Source organism: Elephas maximus, chromosome 5, assembly GCF_024166365.1.
Source record: "Elephas maximus indicus isolate mEleMax1 chromosome 5, mEleMax1 primary haplotype, whole genome shotgun sequence".
In the NCBI taxonomy this organism is placed as follows: domain Eukaryota; kingdom Metazoa; phylum Chordata; class Mammalia; order Proboscidea; family Elephantidae; genus Elephas; species Elephas maximus.
Window position 1 is genome coordinate 45281561 of NC_064823.1, and position 21381 is coordinate 45302941.

Sequence of the window (21381 nt, forward strand, 5' to 3'; positions counted from 1 at the left end):
CATCGCTGAAATAATTCTGATTTTATAGAAATGAAATAGCACATAATAAGCAGCAAAATTTTTTGAACAGAGAGAAAAATTGACTTATGGACAATAGAGGAGATTTTTAACAACTTCAAATTATTATACAATATTTAGCCCATATAAAAATACTCGAAAACGTTTACCGTTTTTTTTATTAAAAGAAAGCCAATCCTGAAAACATTCACGCTAAAAGTGACAATACATGTGATATAGAAACAATGCCAGGTTTAAAAACAAAACAAGGCAATAAAAACAGAGTTGCTAGTAATGAAGAAAATCTAAGTAGGAGTTAGTCCTAAAAAGCTAGAGTAAACTACTCATTTTTCACATGGACTATTACTTTACCAATTTAGAAAAATGAAGCCAAAAAAAAAAAAAGGTACAAAAATTCAAAATGAAGTAACCATCTTCACAGTTCTGACAAGTTCCCTCTTACCAAGTGAGCTCACAGAATACTCTGTTGTTTCTCAAATGGTTGCAAAACTAGAATTTTATAGAAAAAAAATAAGACGTACCAAGCAAGCTAAAGTAAAAAAGCTTTTGTTCTTTTGAACTTTTACTCTCCCAAATTACAGCATTCTTTTTAGTTTAACACCTTTCTATTTCGGGCTAAGATAATAGTGAAATATAGTCAATAGGTGAGACAGAGCTATCGCAAACAAAAAGCACAACCAGTATTTAATTTGGCAGAATCTTTAACTTTTATTTCCCCAGCAAAGAAAAAAGTAGATGAATAAAATGAGCATGAAATTGGTGATACACTTTAGAAAAATAGTTTGAAATTATCTTACTCAAACTTCAAAATTTGCACAAAACATTTTTAAAAAAAGTAAACTAGTATCTTAGTTATGAAACAACAGATTTAAATGCAAAATAGTTTCCATAAATTAGCCAACAGGTCCAGAAAGTCACCTCACAAATACCAACCAAGGCGCTGAAGAAATAATACACGAAACCCAAGCCCTTACTCACATACAAAAGAGCTGCAAAATCTTCTGAGACTAAGAGTAATCTGCGAGAGACAAATTCTAGCCTACAAGAAAAAAGACAAAGTATAACTTTACTGAGTTGATAAATATATTAACTACCTGCGATGTATAGTTACAAAACTGAGTTAAATATGACTTTTGCTATATACACTGACGAACAGACATATGCTTATGAAGAGAGAATGGCATGTTTTAAAATACAGAAGCACAAATGAGCAAAAGCTTTAAGATACGAACACAACTACTAAAAGGAAACAATGTAATAAAGGGAAGTGATAAAACTTTGAAAGAAAGTGATAGAAAATATGAGATAAAATAAAAATAATCCTCTAAATCACTGTACCAAAAGGTGTTAAAAGGTTAAGGATTATAACATGAAAAAACCTGCCACAACAGTTTTTTTTTTTTTTTTTCTGACACCAAAACACAACATCTAGTCAAGCTATGTAATAATTTCAGTTTGGCAGGAGATGACTTACTAAATTTAACTGGAACATTTTTTGAATCAAGCTATAAAAAAGTTTTTTGTTTTTTTTTTAAATATATTCACTAAAAAACATCCTACCTATAGACAAAAGGAGGTAATGGACTTTCAGACTAAGTCAAATATATATACCTGCCTCTACTCAAATATAAAAATGCATATAAAACACAGTCCATCTTTTAGATAATTGTTATGCTTTAATTTAAAATACTGCAGGATGTTACATATATCTATATATTTTATATACTGTCTCAGTTATTTCACTCAAACATTCACATATAAAATTATTACGGATGACAGTACATGTCATCTCAAATTTCCTGATGAATAATAATGATACCTAGTGTTTACTTTGTGTTTATTATTTGCCAGGTCTCTTCTAACCACTTTACAGATATTAACTTATGAGATATGTACTATTATCATCCCCTGTTTCAGACATACCGAAACTTATTACAAAACGGATAAAAAGAGCATGGACTTGGAAATCAGAGAGACCTCCAGTCCAATCCTATCCTATGCCACTTAACAGCTGTGTAACTTTGTTACTCAACTTCTCTGAGTCTCAGTTTTCTCATTTGTGAAATGGAGATAATTTAACATATCACATAGGGTTTGAGGTGGGGCAAAATAAGATACCAGGTGTAATGTTTAACAAGATTTTTGGCACATAGTAGATTAATGGAAGTTAACTCTTACTATACCAGGCTCTGAGCTAAATTTCATACTATGAAAAAAGTATAGATATAATCCTCACCTTCAGGAAGATCTCAGTATAGTGTGTTACCTAATGCTATGATATTTTCTAGGTCCTTAAGTATGATTTTTATACCTTCTTAAGGAATAGAGACACAGCAAATAATAAACATACAACTTAAAAAGACTGATACTGAAAATGTACTCAGAAAATTTGGTTAAGCTGCACATTAATTTGCCAGTGGTACAATCCATGGGAGTGATAAATATTAATATGTTTACATTATTAACTCTGAATTTTATGTTGGTAACAGTGTGCAAAATATATGTAAGGACTCCTGTCCTTGGAAGTACAATAAGACAACAAACAGTCAACTAGATTATATTTGCAGACTTTTCCCTACCAATAGACATTGCATTCATAACCGTGAAAACTGTAAAAATAACAGACTTGAGATTAAGGAAATGGTACAAATGGAATGAACACACAGAGGAACTAAATGGAATAAAGCAAATTTCAGTTTGAAGGCCCTTGAAGGTCTTCTAAGGATTCGTGTAATAGCTCTCAGCTCTAGTGCAGACGGCAAGGCAATCCAGAACGTGCCATTTACACCAGTTTGCCAAAGGCACCCAAATGGACAAGAATACCAAGAGAAAAATTGTTTTATGAGAATGATGTAAACTGTTCTGGTATAAGGGAAGACGGAAAAGAACAAAAATTCACTGAACCACAAACTTAACTAAAAACATCGAAATCTGGGAAAGCTCTGCATTATAATTTCTTTCAAAGTTTGCATTTCATTCTCAATACAACAGTTTTCATAAGTCATACAATGATGATACATATCATATAGTGATGAATCAGGTTATTTTTAACTATTTTAACTGCCCTAAGATCAACAATAATACCATTACAGAGGAAGCCTCATTAAAAGAGACGGGGAGAAACACCTCCCGCTAGGACGGTCATTTCTCTTGAAATAATCAAGTGTTCTTGGCCAAATAATAGGAATGATCATAAAATGCACCAGCTGTTAACCAATGTCTACTAAATACTATTCGTGATGCCAATATTAAAAATTTGTCTTGTGAGATCCAAAGATATTTTGGACTGCCTTCTAGTCAGCTCGATGTGCTGATAAAACGTTTCTCGAATGCTGAGAGCCGTTTGTTGTTTTTAGAATACCATGGGTTATGAATAGTCAGAGAGGAAGATGGATCACAAAATATATCCATGTGTTATTTTGTTCAGTATCTAATACATACTGCTTTGACATCTTCTAAAGGAGTTTAAAATATATATAAGTACTGTCAGTTATAAAGACAGATTTGAGAGTTTAGAAATTAGTTTAAGTTTTAATGGCAAAAATGTCACACTGCGAATATAAATTTAAAAACTCAACATTGGTTCTAAGTATAATGTCCTTAAACTTTATTTGGAGAATAAACACATAGAACTTTAATAACGTGAATTGGATTTAAAAGACAAAATCAACAACTACAAAGCTCACTTGCAAGCTTACTGAATAATAATCAAGTCACATAACTCACTTTTTCCTGAAATTCTTTAATTGAATCAGTTCTATGTATGATCAGAGATACTACCTCCAAAGAATAAAATTTCTAAAGTCCAATAAAATATCAAATTTTAAACAAACTACCTCATGTACCTTATCCTTGAGGCACAAGTGGGTGCACATGTATAAACATATGGGACGGAAAAGGCATATGTACAGGCAAGTGGCCAAAACATGAGTGTGAGAAAAGGTAGAAGGGCGGGAGACTCATCCTATTGGGGAATGAATGCTAACCTAGAGGTACAATAAGATAATAAGTATCTTTAATTTGTTTGAAATATTTCAAAAACATGAATGGAAATCATTCTTTTATCTGAATTTACTTTTGGTCTTTTTTTTAAGCTGTCACTGTATCACTTAAGTGTAGTACTTCACAAAAATCATTAATTCAATAAATTGTTGTCAAGCATCTAATATTACATGTCAGGCTCTGTTGCAGACACTGTAAATTCAATATATAAGAAAGTGTCTCACTCAAAAGGGATTTATAACCTAGTGGAGGAAGGAGGAGAATGTAATTACACGTATTATAAAGCTACAGCAGCACTTAAGAGGGGTAACTTAATTGAGATTGGGAGATCATGGGAAGTTTCTGAGAGAGGAGACATCAAACTTAAGTCTCAGGGACAAGTAAAAACCAGGCAGGAAAAAGGGGAGGGGGAGGGAGGGTAAAGGGAAGCAAAAGAATAAAGAAAGCATTCTAAGTACGAACAGGACTATATTAGAATCTTGGAGGTGAAAGAGAGCGGGCAGGATGTGTTCTATAAATATAGGGAGAGAAGAGGGAATGGATGGAAGAGCACAGGGTCGAGTTCAACAGTGAAACACTGAAGGGTTTTAAGCAGAAAAAAGATGACTAAGTACAATATGGAAAAGAGGGTTGAGGCAGGGCAGAAAAGTCAAAGTAAACTGAGTTCTCAAGAAGTTGTTTTCGAAATAAGCAGTGAGATGCTTGTGGAAAACTAGCTGAAGCTAGCACTGCTTTTCACTAAGATAAGGGAACATGAAGCAGATTCAGAGAAGAAACACAATAAGTTTGGAAGTATTTCATTTGAAACACCTATAATAATTGGCAATTCTAATCACTCTAAGCATCAAAAAATTCAAGAATGAATTAACTCTTACTTAACAAATGTAGCTTATATATTCTTTCAAAATATGAGTTCCAGGTAGGAATTAAAATACACAGAAGTTTTGAGACACAAGTTCTGGAGCCACTAATAAAACAGAACTCCTTCATTAAACCACTATGACAAGAAGCTACTTAGCTAATCTAAAAAGCTAACAGCAAACTGATATATCACATTTTTTAAATCAGATGTCCTACGTAGGATACTAGTAGCAAGCATTACCATAATCATTTTTATCTTCTAATTTTTTTATTCCTTCTAGTCTCATGATTTCCTTTCTGCCATTTCATTTTAGCTTTTTAGTAATTCTTCCAATTATACCTTTAATATTGTAAACAGAGTAATCCTATTAATTATAATATCACACATTTTTGAGCACTTTTACATATGCTACACACTAGACTAAATGCTTCATGTGTATTATCTCATTTAATCCTCACAACTCTGAGTCACTGTGGTATATTATTAAGCTCATTTTAAAATAGAAAAAAATTGAGGATAACTGACAAAGTAACTTGCCCTGGGTGAAACAGTTAAATGTGGTTCTCTGCCCTACTCCATTGTTCACATTCTTAACCATGAATACGCTGATTCCAATATTCATGGACCCCAAGCTTAACTAATTCACCCACTGGCTTTAAAATATAAACCTATTAAAAAAATTATTAAAAGGTAACTGAAGTTAGCTTTAAAATGTATACTACTTTTTTTTTTAACTTTCTCACACATTTTGTAAAAAGGATGAAAAATCTAATCAGAAATTTACCTGGCCAATCCTATCTTAAAATAAAGATAAACAAAAACAACTCATTCTAGTGTTTGTTGACTAAATGCCACTTAAATTTTTAAAAAATATATAGAATGCATTATGCCAATGTTTTCCAGTAATATGCAGATGATGATCACTACCACTGACAGAAGTGCACAAGGCTTAAAACAAAGTATTCACAGGAAACAAGCCTTGGTTGAATCACATTCTTAACAAGCTATGTGACTTTGGTAAAATTACTGAACTTCTCTATCCTTCATTTTCTTAATTTATAAAATGGGGGATACTTTCAGCTCCTTAGAAACCCTATGGGCAATTTTAATTGACTTGATGGCAATGGGTTTTTTTTTGTTGTTGTTGTTGCTGTTCTTTCCTTGGTACCTCTTTTCGTCTTCTAGAGCTCCTTTTTCTTGTTCCGTCCCTTTCATGTTGATACTCATTAGGGTTTCATTCTAAACTCCAGTTTCTTCTAAGGATTGAAAACTGTCACCCTGCACCCTGCAGACCAGGAATGCTTTTGTATTCCAGGGAATAGTGTTTGAAATAACTCAATCTGAATGCCTTTAAGTAAGACATATACAGAGTTCACCACTCCCAACTGTCTGCCATTTATCTTACCTGCCAGGTCCCTGAGACTAATTAAGTTCCTGAGACAGCTTTACCTACAGCTGATTTTGTACCATGTGCTGGGTCTATAGCAAAGAACAAAAATAAACACGATCTCTGCACTCTCTCAGCTTTCAGACCAGTGAGAAAAGCAGACAGTAACTGGGGGAGATTTTTAAAAAGTGAAGTTTCGACGAGGGTGCCAGTGCTAGTTAGTAGCAACATTGCTTAAAGTTCAGACAAATCTACCATTTAAACAAGTGCTCAATCCACTACTGTGTGCCAAATGCTCCAATATGATTTTTAATTTTACATCGAGTACAAACTGAATTTCAATTGGAGGCTTTAACATATATTCACAATTCTAGAAACAAGAAAAAAAATTCTAAACGGTAATTATAAACAGATCGCACAATATCAGTAAATGAAATGATCTCCTGAATATGGTCATTAAGAAAAATTCAAACTTCAAAGAAACTGTAAGAAAAAACTAGTTAATACCCCACAAAAACACAGCATGAAAAAATTTATTTGCCTCAAGGAAGGTTAAGAAACATGAAGCTAGAAACCTCAGAATGTCTGCAAACTAGTTAACCTCCAAGTTATCTGTGATAGTTTTCTTTCAAAAAGTACTACCTTTTTTACTACCTTCTGCAGGTAGGAATTTTAAAACTATTGAAATACTATTTGGTCGATTTTCCACTCAAATATGTATTAATTAAATTATGATGATTTCAGGAGATACATTTTGGGTTAGAAAAGTCTAACCATTATATGAAAACACAGCAGTTGTGGTGCTTTGCTTTTAATGGTTCCTGTAGAATTTTTTGGTAACTACTTGTTAATTATCTCACTTTCTAGTTTGCTAACTTTTCTCCTACTAAGTAAACACCTGAAAGATACATTGGAGATTTTGACACCAAAGTGCTAAGTATTTCTTAAAACAAAGTGCTAAATATTTCTTAAAATTTCAACTTAGAAATCGCCCTAGTTTTAGACAATTTACTTGATTTAAAGCAGTAATTCTACTTTGAGTGCTATGGTGGTGGGAGGGGAAGAAAAATGCCTTTAATACATTATATAGTCACTAAAATTAGAAAACTTTGTTCTTACTATCTTTAGGGGAACACTACCTCTTTCCAATGCTATAAACACTCCAGGGAAAGAGACTTATACGGCTGGATAGGTTAAGTGAAATTTAAAAAGTTGTGTCTCTTCAGAGCTATTAATATGCAAAAACGCATCCTGTTTCATGATTATCCGAGATGATAATGATAGTAACAAAAATACCAAGAAATCAAACCCGCTGCCATCAAGTAGACTGACTCATGGCGAACCCATGTAGAACTGCTCCATAAGACTTTCTCGCCTGTAATCTTAGTAAAAATAGATCACCAGGCCTTTCTTCTATGGCACCGAGGGGTGGGTTTAAATCGCCAACCTTTAGGTTTGTAGCTGAGTGAAACCGTTTGCGCCACCATGTTGTTGTTCCGTGTCCTGGTGTCAATTCCAACTCACAGTGCCGTTTAGGACAGAGTAGAACCGCACCATACGGATTCCTAGGCTGTAATCTTTAGGAGAGCAGATCACCACAGCAGACCATCAGGTCTCTTCTCCCCAGAGCTGCTGGTGGGTTTGAACCTCCCACCTTTCAGAGACACACTTTAACCACTGCACCATGATGGGCGTTTAACAAGCATCTGGAGATGAATGTATTCCAGTCTCTCCCCCCGCCCCCATCCGAGGCCTTCGATACACTCATTCACATGAAAGTAAACATGTTTGCGAACGTATATTTGCCCCAAGCACCCCAGCCCTTGGATCCCGCATTCCGTTTCTTAAACTTGGCTCCTTCAGGAGGTCCCAAGCTCTTCCTACTTCCTCATGCCCAGATTGGTCCTGAGCCAAGCGGATTTCCCACTAGCACGCGTAGGCCATGTTCTTTCTCCCAGAGGCGAGTAAGGGAACAGAAACACCTACGGTCGCAACCCACCTCCCCTAGACCGTCACAGTCGTCACTCACGTGAGGCGGTGGCCGGTGGGACCCAGATAGCCTCGGGCCAGCGTAGCTGGTACACCTTCCGTCACGCTATAGCAATGAGAAAGGACCCAATGGGGTGTCCCCACTAAATGCCTGAGCGATGCACAAATTAAACCCCAAGTTCTGTTGCCCCTTCTTTTGCATAGTTTTGTATACCAACCAAATCACGATCCTCGCCTCCCAGTCCCTCACTCAACACCGCCCTTGCACTTCCTCCTCGGCCGCTACATTTTGTCGTCGGATCAGGCAAGGGATTGTGCACCGGAAGTCGGGGACTTTCCTTCGGGCTGCGTCGCGGAGGCTGTGAAGTCAAAGGACCGGTCCGGCTGGGTCTGCGGGAGGGGCGGAGGAGGGAAGAGGCTGGGAACTGTCAGTGGCGGGGCCGGGACGTGTGCTTCCGGCCAGGTTCTGAGCTGGGAGCTTTAGGTGGTTAAGCTCGCAGGCAAAGCGCAACCTCGGAGCTCCCAGCGCTCCAGGAATGGTCTGTTTTGTAGAAGCTCATTAAGTGCAGGGACTAGTGCACTAAGGCGCAGCTGCAACGCCAGCCACAGCGGCAGTGTAGAGGTCCTCTATAGAAGCTTCATCCCCCTTGTCCGTGTGCCTGCCTGCGCCCCCAGACTCAGAGGCAGGTACTCGGGTAACCTAGTTTTTTGTGTCTTCGTGGGTGGGGCTGGTGGGAGGTAGAATTACGTCAGGTGCAGCGAATGGCCCTGGATGACCATAGTGAAAACTATAGAGGAGCTGCGGAGCTTCTTGCTGCTAGTTACTGTCTTCATTTCTAGCTACAGCTGCCCGCTACCTTATCACACATTTACCTTAATCCTCTGGGTACTTTGAAAGTAACCACTGCACTACTGCTTAAAAGGAAGAATAAAAGAAGAGGTTAGACAATATGGAATCTAACCTCCATTGTTCACCACAGATGCGAACTCTTGCTTTGGTCCCTTTCTTGTTGTCAGGGTTTAGTCAGTTGTCGAAGTTTAACATCCCCCTGTGCAATGGGAGGAAGTGAAAAAGTGGAAGGAAGTCACTTTAGGATTGTCAGTGGTTTCTTTCTAAGGCCTTCTGTTCCTGTTTCTGTTTAGGACAAAAGTCAACTTTTTGAGGGAAGATTATATAAAATAGATGAACGACTGGTATCGTTTTTCAGTTAAATGTGTAAACTGTTTTATTCATGCTGAAATCAATATCATTTGCCCCCCCCCTTTTTTTTTTTTTTTACTTTTTTTCCCCATTTGAGGCATTAGACTTCAAATTCTTTAGGGCAGAAATTTTGTCTTGTTCGCTATTATTGGCCTAGCAGCTGGAAAAGTAAACAAGAAAGCCGACTTATAAACCAGTTACCCAATTCATGGAGGCCCCACACGTGTAGAGTAGAACTGTGCTCTGTAGTTCTCACTATGGATTTACTGGCTTCTCAAAAGTATATCGCCAGATGTATGTTCCATGGTGATTCTGGGTGGATGAAACCTCCAGCCTTTCGGTTAGCAGCCTAGTGGGTTAACCTGTATGTTGTTGGATGAATTAATTTGCAAACCCAACTACTTACTTTGATGGTTATTCTCAACCTATCCTCTCTCCTCAGCTGTCATCCCACCCTTCCATTTACTATCTTCCATTCACCAAGTAAGTAAATGTGTGTGTGTGTGTGTGTGTGTGTGTGTGTGTGTGTATTTTTTGGTGAGCCCTTGTATGTACACCCATCTAAGAGAGAATTGAAGCAGACCACTGAACTGTTCTATGCTAATGTAGTGCTTTATCTCTTCAAATTCTTTGCATCTTATTTATCTGGTTCTTTCTGTTTTTAGTTTTTCGAAAAGGTGTATAATTGAAAATTGAATCGTATACTATGGTAGGATTGCATAATAAAATATAACAGTCTCATCTTTCCTATATTGAGTCCTGTTCTTCAAAGATAACCACTTTTAACCTTTTTTTTCTAATTTTAGATATTTACGTTGAGTAATAAGTTAAACTGCTAATTTTTTTTTCCACTGATTTATGACATCTGCTTCCAGAAAGTCATAGCCTTGAAAACCCTAAGGAGCAGTTATACTCTGCGTACATGGGGTCTTCATGAGTCAGAATAGACTCCACAGCAACTAAAAACAACACGATAGCTCACACCACACACAGCCTCTGTAAACAGTATATGTAAACTCTACTTCTTTTCACATCAAGTTTTGAAAATATATTTTGGCCCCTTATGTGATAGAAACTCACTAATGCCTTGAATATCTATCTTCAAACGTTCCATTTCGTTTTTGACTACTGTCCACTTTCCTTGATTTATACTTCCTGCATTCCATGTTCCAGTTATTAATGGATGTTTGCAACAGTTTCTTCTCATTTTGAGTCATGTACATTGGCAAATGCAGGTGCCGGAAGCTTTACCCCATTCATATCATTAAGGTTGACTCTACATTAAGGAGGCAGCTTTTCTCCGGTCGTATTTTGAGTGCTTTCCAACCTGAGGGCTCGTCTTCTGGCATTATATCAGACAATGGTCCACTGCTATCCATAAGATTTCCCCTGGCCAGTTTTTTCAGAAGTAAATCACCAGGTCCTTCTTCTCAGTCTGTCTTAAGACTCTGGAAGTTCTGCTGAAACCTGTCCACCCTGAGTGACCCTGCTGGTGTTTGAAATACTGGTGGCATAGCTTCTAGCATCACAGCAACCCCCCAGCCATTACAGTAGGACAAACTGACAGATGAGTAGTGGAGTGCATTAGTGAGCTGAAATGGACTGCTGTTGACCATAATGAATCAGGTAATCATATGGTCTACCATGTTGGGAATAACACATTGAAGAGGAATGGTGTCACATTTGTCGTCAAAAAGATTTCGAGATCTGTACTGAAATACAATGGTGTCAGTGATAGAATAATATCCATATGCCTACAAGGAAGACCAGTTAATATGAGTATTCAAATTTATGCACCAACCACTAATGCCAAAGATGAAGAAATTGAAGATTTTTCCTAACTTCAGCAGTCTGAAATTAATCATACATGCAGTCAAGGTGCATTGATAATTACTGGTGATTCGAATGCAAAAGGTGGAAACAAAGAAGAAGTATTGGTGGTTGGGAAACGGGCCTTGGTGATAGAAACAATGTGGGAAATTGCATGATAGAATTTTGCAAGATCAATGACTTAAGCACTGGAAATCCTTTTTTTCAACAACATAAACGGTGGCAATACTCATGAACCTCACCAAATGGAATACCCAGGAATCGAATTGACTATATCTCTGGCAATCAATGTCATCAGTCAACTAATGGCCAACTGTGTTACAGAACATCAGTTGCTCATATGCAGGTTCAAGTTGAAGCTGAAAAAAATTAAAACATGTCTGAAAGAGCCAAAGTACAACCTTGAGTATATCCCACTTGAAGTTAGAGGCCATCTCAAGAATAGACTGATGCATTGAATACTAATGACTGAAGACCAGACAAGTTGTGGAGTAACATCAATGACGTTATACGTGAGGAAAGCAAACGGTCATTAAAAAAAACAGAAAAGAAAAAAAAAGACCAAAATGGTATAAGAAGAGACTCTAAACTTTCTCTTGAACATAGAGTAGCTAAAATGAATGGAAGAAATGAAGTAAAAGGGTTGAAGAGAAAATTTCAAAAGGCAGCTCAACAAGACAAATTAAAGTATTATAGTGAAATGTGCAAAGGCCTGGATTTAGAAAACCAAAAGGGCAGAATCTGAGAGAACTGAAGAAAAAAATTCAAGACTTGAGTTGCAATAGTGAAGGACCGTATGGACAAAAAATTGAATGATCCAGGAAGCATCAAAAGAAGATGAAAGGAATACGCTGAGTCACTGTACCAAAAAGAATTTGTCAACGTTCAACCATTTTGAGAGGCAGCATATGATCAAGAACCACTAGTACTGAAGGAAGAAGGCCAAGCTGCACTGAAGGCATTGGTGAAAAACAAGTCTCCAGGAATTGACATAATACTGGTTGAGATGTTTCAACAAACAAATGCAGCGCTGAAAGTGCTCACTCATCTGTGCCAAGAAATTTGAAAGACAGCTCCCTGGCCAACCGACTGAAGAGATCGATATTCATGCCCATTCCAAAGAAAGATGATCCAACTGAATGCAGAAATTTATCGGACAGTACCATTAATATCACATACAACTAAAATTATGCTAAAAAAAAGAAGATGGAAAATGGTTGCAATAGTACATCAACGGGGAACTGCCAGAAATTCAAGCCAGATTCAGAAGAGGACTTGGAACAAAGGATATCATGGCTGAAAGCAGAGAATACCAGAAAGACCATACAAATGCATTTGACTCTGTGGATCATAACAAATTATGGATAACATTACAAAGAATGGGAATTCCAGAATACTTAATTGTGCTCCTTCAGAATGTGTACACAGACTGAGAAGTGGTTGCTCAAAGAGAACAGGGCTTTTGAAAGGTTCACAGTGGTTTAGGAACAGTTCAATAATTGCCAGCATAAAAGAGGGCAGCATATGCATTGCATAGTAACCAGATCTGTTGCAGGTGCGATTTTGACCTGAGTGGGAAACAAACAGCAGTGCTCTGCTCAAAGATGGATGCCGACCATGCGTCTTTGAATGTGTGTTGCTCTCTACAGTCCTGCCAGTAAACCAGTCTCCTGCATGGGTACAGAAAGTTTCAGGAGCCTGATGTAGGATACTGGATTATTTGCTCAGCATACAGATTGAATAAGTATGGTGAAATGATACAGCCCTGACACACACCTTTCCTGATTTTAAACTACGCAGTATCCTTTTGTTGTGTTCCAGGGCTTCAAACTGGTTCAGAGAAGCTGGGATACATGAAGAAGAACAGAGTATCAGGATTGGAGGAAGACTAATGAACAATGAAGAAATCTGTCTTGGAAGAAGTACAGCCAGAATGGTCCTTAGAAACAAGGGTGACAAGATTTATTCTCACATACTTTGCACCTGTTATTGGGAAATACCAGTCCCTGGAGAAGGACACCATGCTTAGCAAAGTAGAGGGTCATTGAAAAAGAGGAAGACCCTCAACAAGATTGATTGACACAGTGGCCGCAACAGTGAGTTCAAGTCTAACAAGATTGTGAGGATTGCACAGAACCAGTGTTTCCTTCTGTTTGTTGTACGTAGTGTCACTATGAGTCAGAACGAACTAGACTGATGGCACCTAACAACAACAATGAAGTGTCTGTAGTTATAATCTCATTTGTAAATGGGTAGTCTTTGTTATGCTAATGAGGAAGAGATTCTTTAAAATGTGTTTTGAGTCAGTCTTTGTTGAGATGTGAAAGAGATTAAACAAGCAAATGAAGGAAGCAGAGATGGGGAGAGAGATGTGATGCCACATGAAAATCACCAAGAAGGCAAAGAATAGAAGCTGAAGAGAAGGACCTTGCACCAGAATCGACAGAGAGAGAAAGCCTTCCCCTAGAGCTGGTGCTCTGAATTAGGACATCTAGCCTCCTGAAGTGTGAGAAAATAAATTTGTGCTAGTTAAACCACCCACTCATAGTATTTCTGTTATAGCAACATCAGATAACTGAGACATTGTATTTCTTATATAATGTATGGCTTTGTATATATTTTTCAATTTAGAACCAAGAAGTATGCTATGATACATTTCCTTTCCTATGTTTTACTTGCATGATCGCTGTGCCACACTAAGGAAAATATAATATCAAGGTCAAATGGATTCTTCTTTTTCTCTCTCAAATGAAAAAAAAAAAAATGCCATAGTTGTGTTTGTTTTATTTTTTAGAACAAATGGTTATATAGTTTTTAACTCTCCTTACTTTCATGCTCGTGTTTCTCCTTTCTTCTTGGGAAAGTGTATGCTTTTTAAACCAGGCCTTCTCATTATTTGCATAGCTTAGACTCCACCCTTCTGTTTCTCCTTTTGAAGGAATTTCTTTGGAGTCCAGTGATTTCTATTCAATCAGAACAGATTGCTTCCTAAGCCTATTGTATAGCCTCTCTCCTGTATTTATATTCATTGAAATCTTGGGTAAGTGTCATTATTTCTTGAACCCAATATCTACTGTTATTTGGTTTTCTCCTCTGTTCTGCTAAAGTCCATCATAAAATAAAAATGTTCACAAAATATATGTGGATGGTGATTTTATTTTTTAATGTTTGTATGGCTGTAAGTTATTGTTTTGCTTTTATGATTGATCATTTGGTTGGGTATACTATCAAAATCATGTTCCTTCAAATCTTGGACGTTTTCATGATCTTCTAACTTCCATTGTTGCTGATGAGACATCTAATGCGTTTTAATTTATTGGTAGCTGAACTACTTCTTTTCCCTCTGAAATGTTTAAGGTTGTCTAGTAATGCTTGATGCTTTGAATATGTGTGGTGACATGCCTTGGTATGAGCTCATTCACCTTCAAATGAACTCATTCAACAGAGTTAGTATAGGTGGGTACCTCAGAGTATTTCTTTTTGCTTATCCTCCTTGAAATTATCTTTTTAATTTTAAGGTATATATTGCTCTGGGGAATTTTCTTCTATTTCATAATTTCTTCTCCTTTATTTCGTATGTTCCTGTTCTCTCTCTCTTATAAGTCCTGGAAGGTAGATGTTTGTTTCTTGACTTGACCCACTACGTTTATTATCTTTTCTCATATGGATCATAACTTAAGACTATTTTTAACTTGAAAAGAAACTATTAAATAGTTTATCAAAATTCTTGTGCCATTTTATATTCTTACCAGTCATATATTAGAGCTCCAGTTCCACATTTTCCTCCTTACTTGGTATTGCTTGCCTTTTTAATTTTAGCTATTCTGTTAGGTATGAAATGGTAGATAATTGTGGCTTTAATTTACATTGTCGTGATGTTTAGTAATATTGAGTAATTTTTCATATACTTATTTTCCATTTGTATACCTTCTTTTGTGAAAATGTATACTCAAGAGTTTTGCTTATTTACATGTTGGTTTCTATGTCTTTTGTTATTGAGATGTAGGAGTGCTTTATATATTCTGGATATAAGTCTTTTATCACACACACACGTAGACACATACATGTACACACACATTATAAAAATGCCAGATACGTGTGTGTGTGTGTGTATCTACATATACACACACACACAACAACCAACCTGTTGCCGTTGAGTCAATTCTGACTCATAGCAACCCTACAGGACGGGGTAGAACTGCCACATAGGGTTTCCAAGGAGCATGTGGTGAATTCAAACTGCCGGCCCTTTGGTTAGCAGACGTAGCTTTTAACCACTACCCCACCAGGGTTTCCATATATATGTACATAGTGCCATGTATATATACATACACGCATATATATTAGTTCCAGTCTTTCCTTGCATTTTCATTTTCATAAGGGTATCTTTTGATGTGGAGATGTTTTTAATTTTGAAGAAGCTATCAAATTTGTCTTTTATGGTTCATGCTTTTTGTATCCAGCTCAAGAAATCTTTGCCAAAACTAAGATTGCAAAGATATTTTCTTATGTTTTCTTTAGAAGATTTGTAGTTTTGGCTTTTACATTTAGGCCTATGATCCATCTCAAATTAATTTTTATGGAAGGTATTCATCAAGATATCCACATGAAGGTTCATGTTTTTAACACGTGAATATCTTGTTGGTCTATCACCATTTGTTAAAAAGATTTTCCTTTCCAATTGAATTCCTTCGTCTTTGTTGAAAATTAATTTATTATATTTTTTTATTTTAAATTATAAAATATATGGTGTATAGCACACACACGTGTGTGTACATATATGTATATATATATATAGATGGATATAGATATATGGTATTGAAATTATGAATCATAACAATACTATGAACACTAATTACCTAACACTTAAAAAAAAAAAAAAAAGAACTAGTATATTAGCCTAGATTTTTGAAGCTTCTTGTGGGTTTTCCTCTAATATCACCCTTGCTCTTCATCCAGTGATAACCATATCCTGAGTTTTTCTTTCTTTTTTTTTTATTAGTCTCTTCCTTTGATGGCACAGCAGTTAACAGTTTGGCTGCTAACCAAAAAGTCGGCAGTTCGAATCCACTAGGCGCTCCTTGGAAACCCTATGGAACAATTCTGCTCTGTCCTATAGGGTGGCTATGAGTCAGAGTCGAGTCAACAGCAACGGGTTTTTGAGTTTTTGAGTCTCACCATATATGTAAGTATTCCTGAACCATTTCTTATTTAGTTTTGCTTTTTTTCTAGATTTATGAAAATGTTGTGTTTTGTGTGATTTGTTTTTCACTTAGTGTTATATTTCTGTAATTCACCCATGCTATTCACTTGCTTTTCATCCTGTATAATCTCCCACTGGGTGAATATAGCAAGGCTTATTCAATCTTTCACCTGTCATTGGACATTTATGTTGTTTCCAGTTTGTAGATGCTAGGAACAGTGCTGCTCTGATCTTTCTTGTATGCATCTCCTATTTACATGAATCAGAGTTTTGGCAGGAGTGGAACAGCAAAATAGTGCCAAACTTTCTTCCAAAGTGATTGCACCAATTTATATTCCCACTTAGAGTGAGAGCTCATATTTCTCCATAGCCTCACCAACATTATACGTTATCAGATTTATTAATTTTTATCAGTCTTGTGGCTGTAAATTTTCAGGTGGCTTTAATGAGTGGTTCCTTGATTACTAATGAGATTGTTTATCCTCTCATGTGTTTATTGTTCATTCCCCTTACTCTTTTGTGAAATACGCTTTTCTATGATCTTGTGCTTTTATATAACGAGTGCAGTATCTTCTCAAATCTCTGTAAGTATATTAGTTATTACTTTTTTTATTTTCAGAAATTATTTTGGTTGCCTCCAAGGCTGGATATTTTTGGTTAATTTTATTCTTTGCCTTTTTTGCAGTAGTCTTTACTCAACTCCGTGATGATTCCTGGACCATTCATTACTTAAGAGTTAAGGAAGGCTGTCTGGGGGTTTTGTGTATATGCACAAGGCTTGTTGATTGGCTCGCTTTGTTTGAGAATGGCTGGGTGGAGAACCACATATTACATCAGGGTCTTAGAAATTACAGAAGTAAGAGGCATTTACTTTTGGCCTCAGTGCTCTTATCAGCTACTATAATTCTCCTCTGACAGTTTGTTCAATTACATTAGGGAATGTTTTTTGTTGTTTTTTTTTTTATTATTTATTTTTGCTTACAGGGTAAACACCTGGCAACTGTTGAGGGACTGGTGGCAGAGTTATCCTATTTTTCAAGCCTTCGCATCATCCTGATTTTAAGCCCTCTTCTGATGCTGTTCCTGACTTGTCTGAGTTTGAAGCCTCTAAATCTAAAGAAGTCAAAGACACCTCTTGAGTATTATAAGCTGTAGCTTTCTTCTTTCTGACTTTTATGACAATTCTCTTCTATATGTATTTTGCTTTTCAGCAGCTCATAGTCCTCTACCTTGTTATGAGTTCATACATTTTCAAAATTCCTTTTATATATATGTGTATATATATATGAAAAAGGAAACCCTGGTGGCTTAGTGGTTAAGTGCTACAGCTGCTAACCAAGAGGTCGGCAGTTCAGATCCACCAGGTGCTCCTTGGAAACTCTGTGGGGCAGTTCTACTCTGTCCTATAGGGTCGCTATGAGTCGGAATCAACTTGACAGCAGGGGGTTTTATATATAAAAAAAGAAATTTATATAAATATATATATAACCCAGACCCAGTGCTGTCGGGTCAATTCAACTCATAGCGACCCTATAGGACAGAGCAGAACTGCCCCATATATATGTGTATACATATGTATATATATATGTATGTATGAAAACCCTGGTGGCGTAGTGGTTAAGTGCTACGGCTGTTAACCAAGAGGTCGGCAGTTTGAATCTGCCAGGCGCTCTTTGGAAGCTGTATGGTGCAGTTCTACTCTGTCCTATAGGGTCGATAAGAGTCGGAATTGACTTGACAGTTTGGGTTTTTTTGGTATATGTATATATATGTGTATTTAATAAGGTTTCCGGACAGACGTGACAAAAATGGTCTATCTTGGACTGGAATTTGAGCATTTTTATTTTAAAAGCTGAGAAGGGAAGGAGGCAGTACTTGACTAACAGAATGTCTTTTTTAATGAGATACCTGGGTGAGAGAGAAATTTTGTGTCAGGGGACCTTTTTCGTTGTTGCCTTGATGTGATTCAAATTGATTTGGAGCAAGTTTCTTAATTTCTGTGCTTTCCCATTACACAACTCTGGAGGCACCATTTACTCTGAAGTCAATGCAAATAGGACCCCTCAGGTTCTACACATGGAACATCTGTCTATAAACCAGAGGCAGTAACAATCTATCAGGATTGTCGAAGGAGATAAAGATGGTCGCTTAGGTAACAGCACCTAGCACAAAAACAGAAATTCGTTAGTTGTTCCGTTAACATTATACAGACTTGTGTTGCCAGGTTTCGTTTTACTAGCATTAGTCAAAACCCAAAAACCAAACCCATTGGCGTCGAGTAGATTCCGACTCATAGCAACTTGATTATTTAGTTTCTGGTTGGTATATTTCCTCTTTCCTGACTTTCCTCACTCTTTGAGAAGGAAAGGTTGTTGATGGTCTGTGGGTTATTCAAGTTTTAGGTAAAGAGAAGAGCCTTATTATTATTGAAGATGTTATTATTGTTTAGGTGGAAGTTTACAGAGCAAATTAGTTTCCCATTCAAAAATTTATACACGGCTTGTTTTATGGCATTGGTTGCAAACCCCTGAAGGTGTTAGCACTCTTCCACCTTCCTTCCTGTGTTTGCTTGTCCATTCGTCCAGCTTTCCTGCCCCTACCATCCTTCTGAACTTTGCTTTTGGGCAAATGCTACCCTTTAAGTCTCATATAGTTGATTGTTCTGAGATGTACGTTCCTCATTGCTATTGTTCATTTTATAGTCCTGTTGTATGGCTATAATATGGTCTCCGGGAGTGATTTCAGTTCTGAGTTTGAAGGGTGTCTAAGGGCCAGTCTTGGCGGTTCACACCAATCTACCAGACCACTAAGTCTGGTCTTTTTTATGAGTTTGAATTTTGTTCTACATTTTTCTCCCACTCTGTCCATGACCTAATAGTGTGGTCCCTGTCAAAGAGTTCAGTAGTACTAGCTGGGCCCCGTCTAGTTCTTCTGGCCTCAGGCTGGTGGTGGGCATGGACTAATTATTTCCTTGAGTCTTTGGTTTTCTTCACTCTTTGCTCTGGACGGATGTGACCAATTGTTGTATCTTAGATGGGCACTTGAAAGCTTTTAAGACCCCAGTCTCTACTCATCAAGGTAGGATGTAGAACATTGTCTATATGGATTATGACATACCAATTGACCTAGATGTCCCCCAAGACTATGGTCTCCAGTCCTCAAGCCCAGTATCTCAGCCCGGGAGGTGTATGGTATAGCTAAGAAGTTTTTGTGACTGTGTCCCCTGTGTGCACAATCCATACATGGGTATGTTTGTGGCATGTACACATGTATATGTACATGGGTGTATTTTCATATGCACTCCTTCCCCTGTTCAGCTTACATATCTACCTGTGTATCCACCTGTATGTTACTGTTCGTCATTACTGTTGTTGCAGGATTGTATATGTATTATATTTACTATTGTTGCCATTTTACTTTTGCGTAGCTTTCAATGTCTTCCTTCACCTTGGTTATGTTGTGCTGACTTCCCCCATATAGTGTATTTTCTCTCCCTTCACCAAAATTTGTGTGTGCCTACTATCTAGTTAGTAGTTTTTCCTCCTATACCCTCCCCCTCCGCGCATCCCTGTAACCATCAAAGAATGTTTCTGTCTGTGTGAAAACCTTTTCTTAACTGCTTATAATAGTGGTCCCATACAATGTTTGTCCTTCTGCGATTGGCTTACTTCATTCAGCATAATGTCCCCCAGGTTCATCTATGTTGTGAGATGTTTCACAGATTTGTTGTTACTCTTTAACATTGCGATGTATTCCATTGTGTGTATGTACCACAGTTTGTTTATCCATTCATTCATTGTTGTGCACTTAGGCCGTTTCCATCTTTTTGCTATTGTAAATAATGCCGCAGTGAACAAGGTTGTGAATATGTCTATTCATGTCAGGGCTTTTATTTCTCTAGGATATATACCTAGGATCATATGGTGTTTTTATTCCTAGGATCATATGGTGTTTTTATTTCTAGGATCATATGGTGTTTTTATTCCTAGATTTTTAAGGAAACGCCATATCATTTTCCACAGTGATTGTACCATTTTACATTCCCACCAACAATGTACGAGAGCTCCGATCTCCCTACAGCCTCTCTGGCATCTGTCGTTTTCTGTTTTTTTTGATCAGTGCCATTCTTACCAGTGTGGGATGGTATCTCATTATAGTTTTGATTTGCATCTCTCAAATGGCTAATGATTGCGAGTATCTCTTCATGTATTTGTTGGCTGCCTGGATGTCTTCTTTGGTGACGTGTCCATTCATGTCCTTTGCCCATTTTTTAACTGGATTGTTTGTGTTTTTGTTGTTGAATTGTTGGAGATGTCTATAAATTTGAGAGATTAGACCCCTTGTCAGATATGTTGCAGCCAAAAATTTTTTCCCAGTCTGTGAGTTTCATTTTACTTTTCTGGAAAAGTCTTTCGATGAATGTAAGTATTTGATTTTCATGATGTCCCAATCGTCTAGTTTATATTCTGTTGTTTGCACTTTTTTAGTTATGTTTCATGGTCTGTTTATGCTGTGAATTAGGGCTCCTAGATTTGCCCTTATTTTTTCTTCTGTGATCTTTATGGTTTTAGGTTTTACATTTAGGTCTTTCGTCTGTCACGTGTTAGATTTTGTGTATGGTGTGAGATATGGATCCAGTTTCATTTTTATGCAAATGGATATCCAGTTTTGCCAGCACCATTTGTTAACAAGGCTATCTCTTTCCTATTTAATGATCTTTGGCCCTTTGTCAAAGATCAGCTGACCATAGGTGGATGGATTTATTTCTGGGTTCCCAATTCTGTTCCATTGGTCTATGTGCCTATTCTTGTACTAGTACCAGGCTGTTTTGACTACCGTGGCTATATTAGAAGCTCTGAGATTGGGAGTGTGAGCCCTCCTACTTTGTT

General features: G+C 37.1%; 1 protein-coding gene across 3 annotated transcripts in view; it reads right to left on the bottom strand.

The window, feature by feature from the left end:
- Positions 1-8381, bottom strand: part of AIMP1 (aminoacyl tRNA synthetase complex interacting multifunctional protein 1) — a 47793-nt gene extending 39412 nt beyond the window's left edge. The window contains exons 1-2 of one of the 3 annotated variants that reach the window (XM_049885587.1): positions 8299-8381; positions 997-1057 (exon numbers count right to left, since the gene is read on the bottom strand). In XM_049885587.1, coding sequence (XP_049741544.1) covers positions 997-998 — 2 coding nt within the window. In that variant the 5' untranslated portion in view covers positions 999-1057; positions 8299-8381. Of the gene's footprint in view, positions 1-996; positions 1058-8268 lie in introns of all 3 variants that reach the window. The other 2 variants (XM_049885589.1, XM_049885590.1) reach the window with 2 other exon arrangements.
- Positions 8382-21381: the final 13000 nt, after the last annotated feature.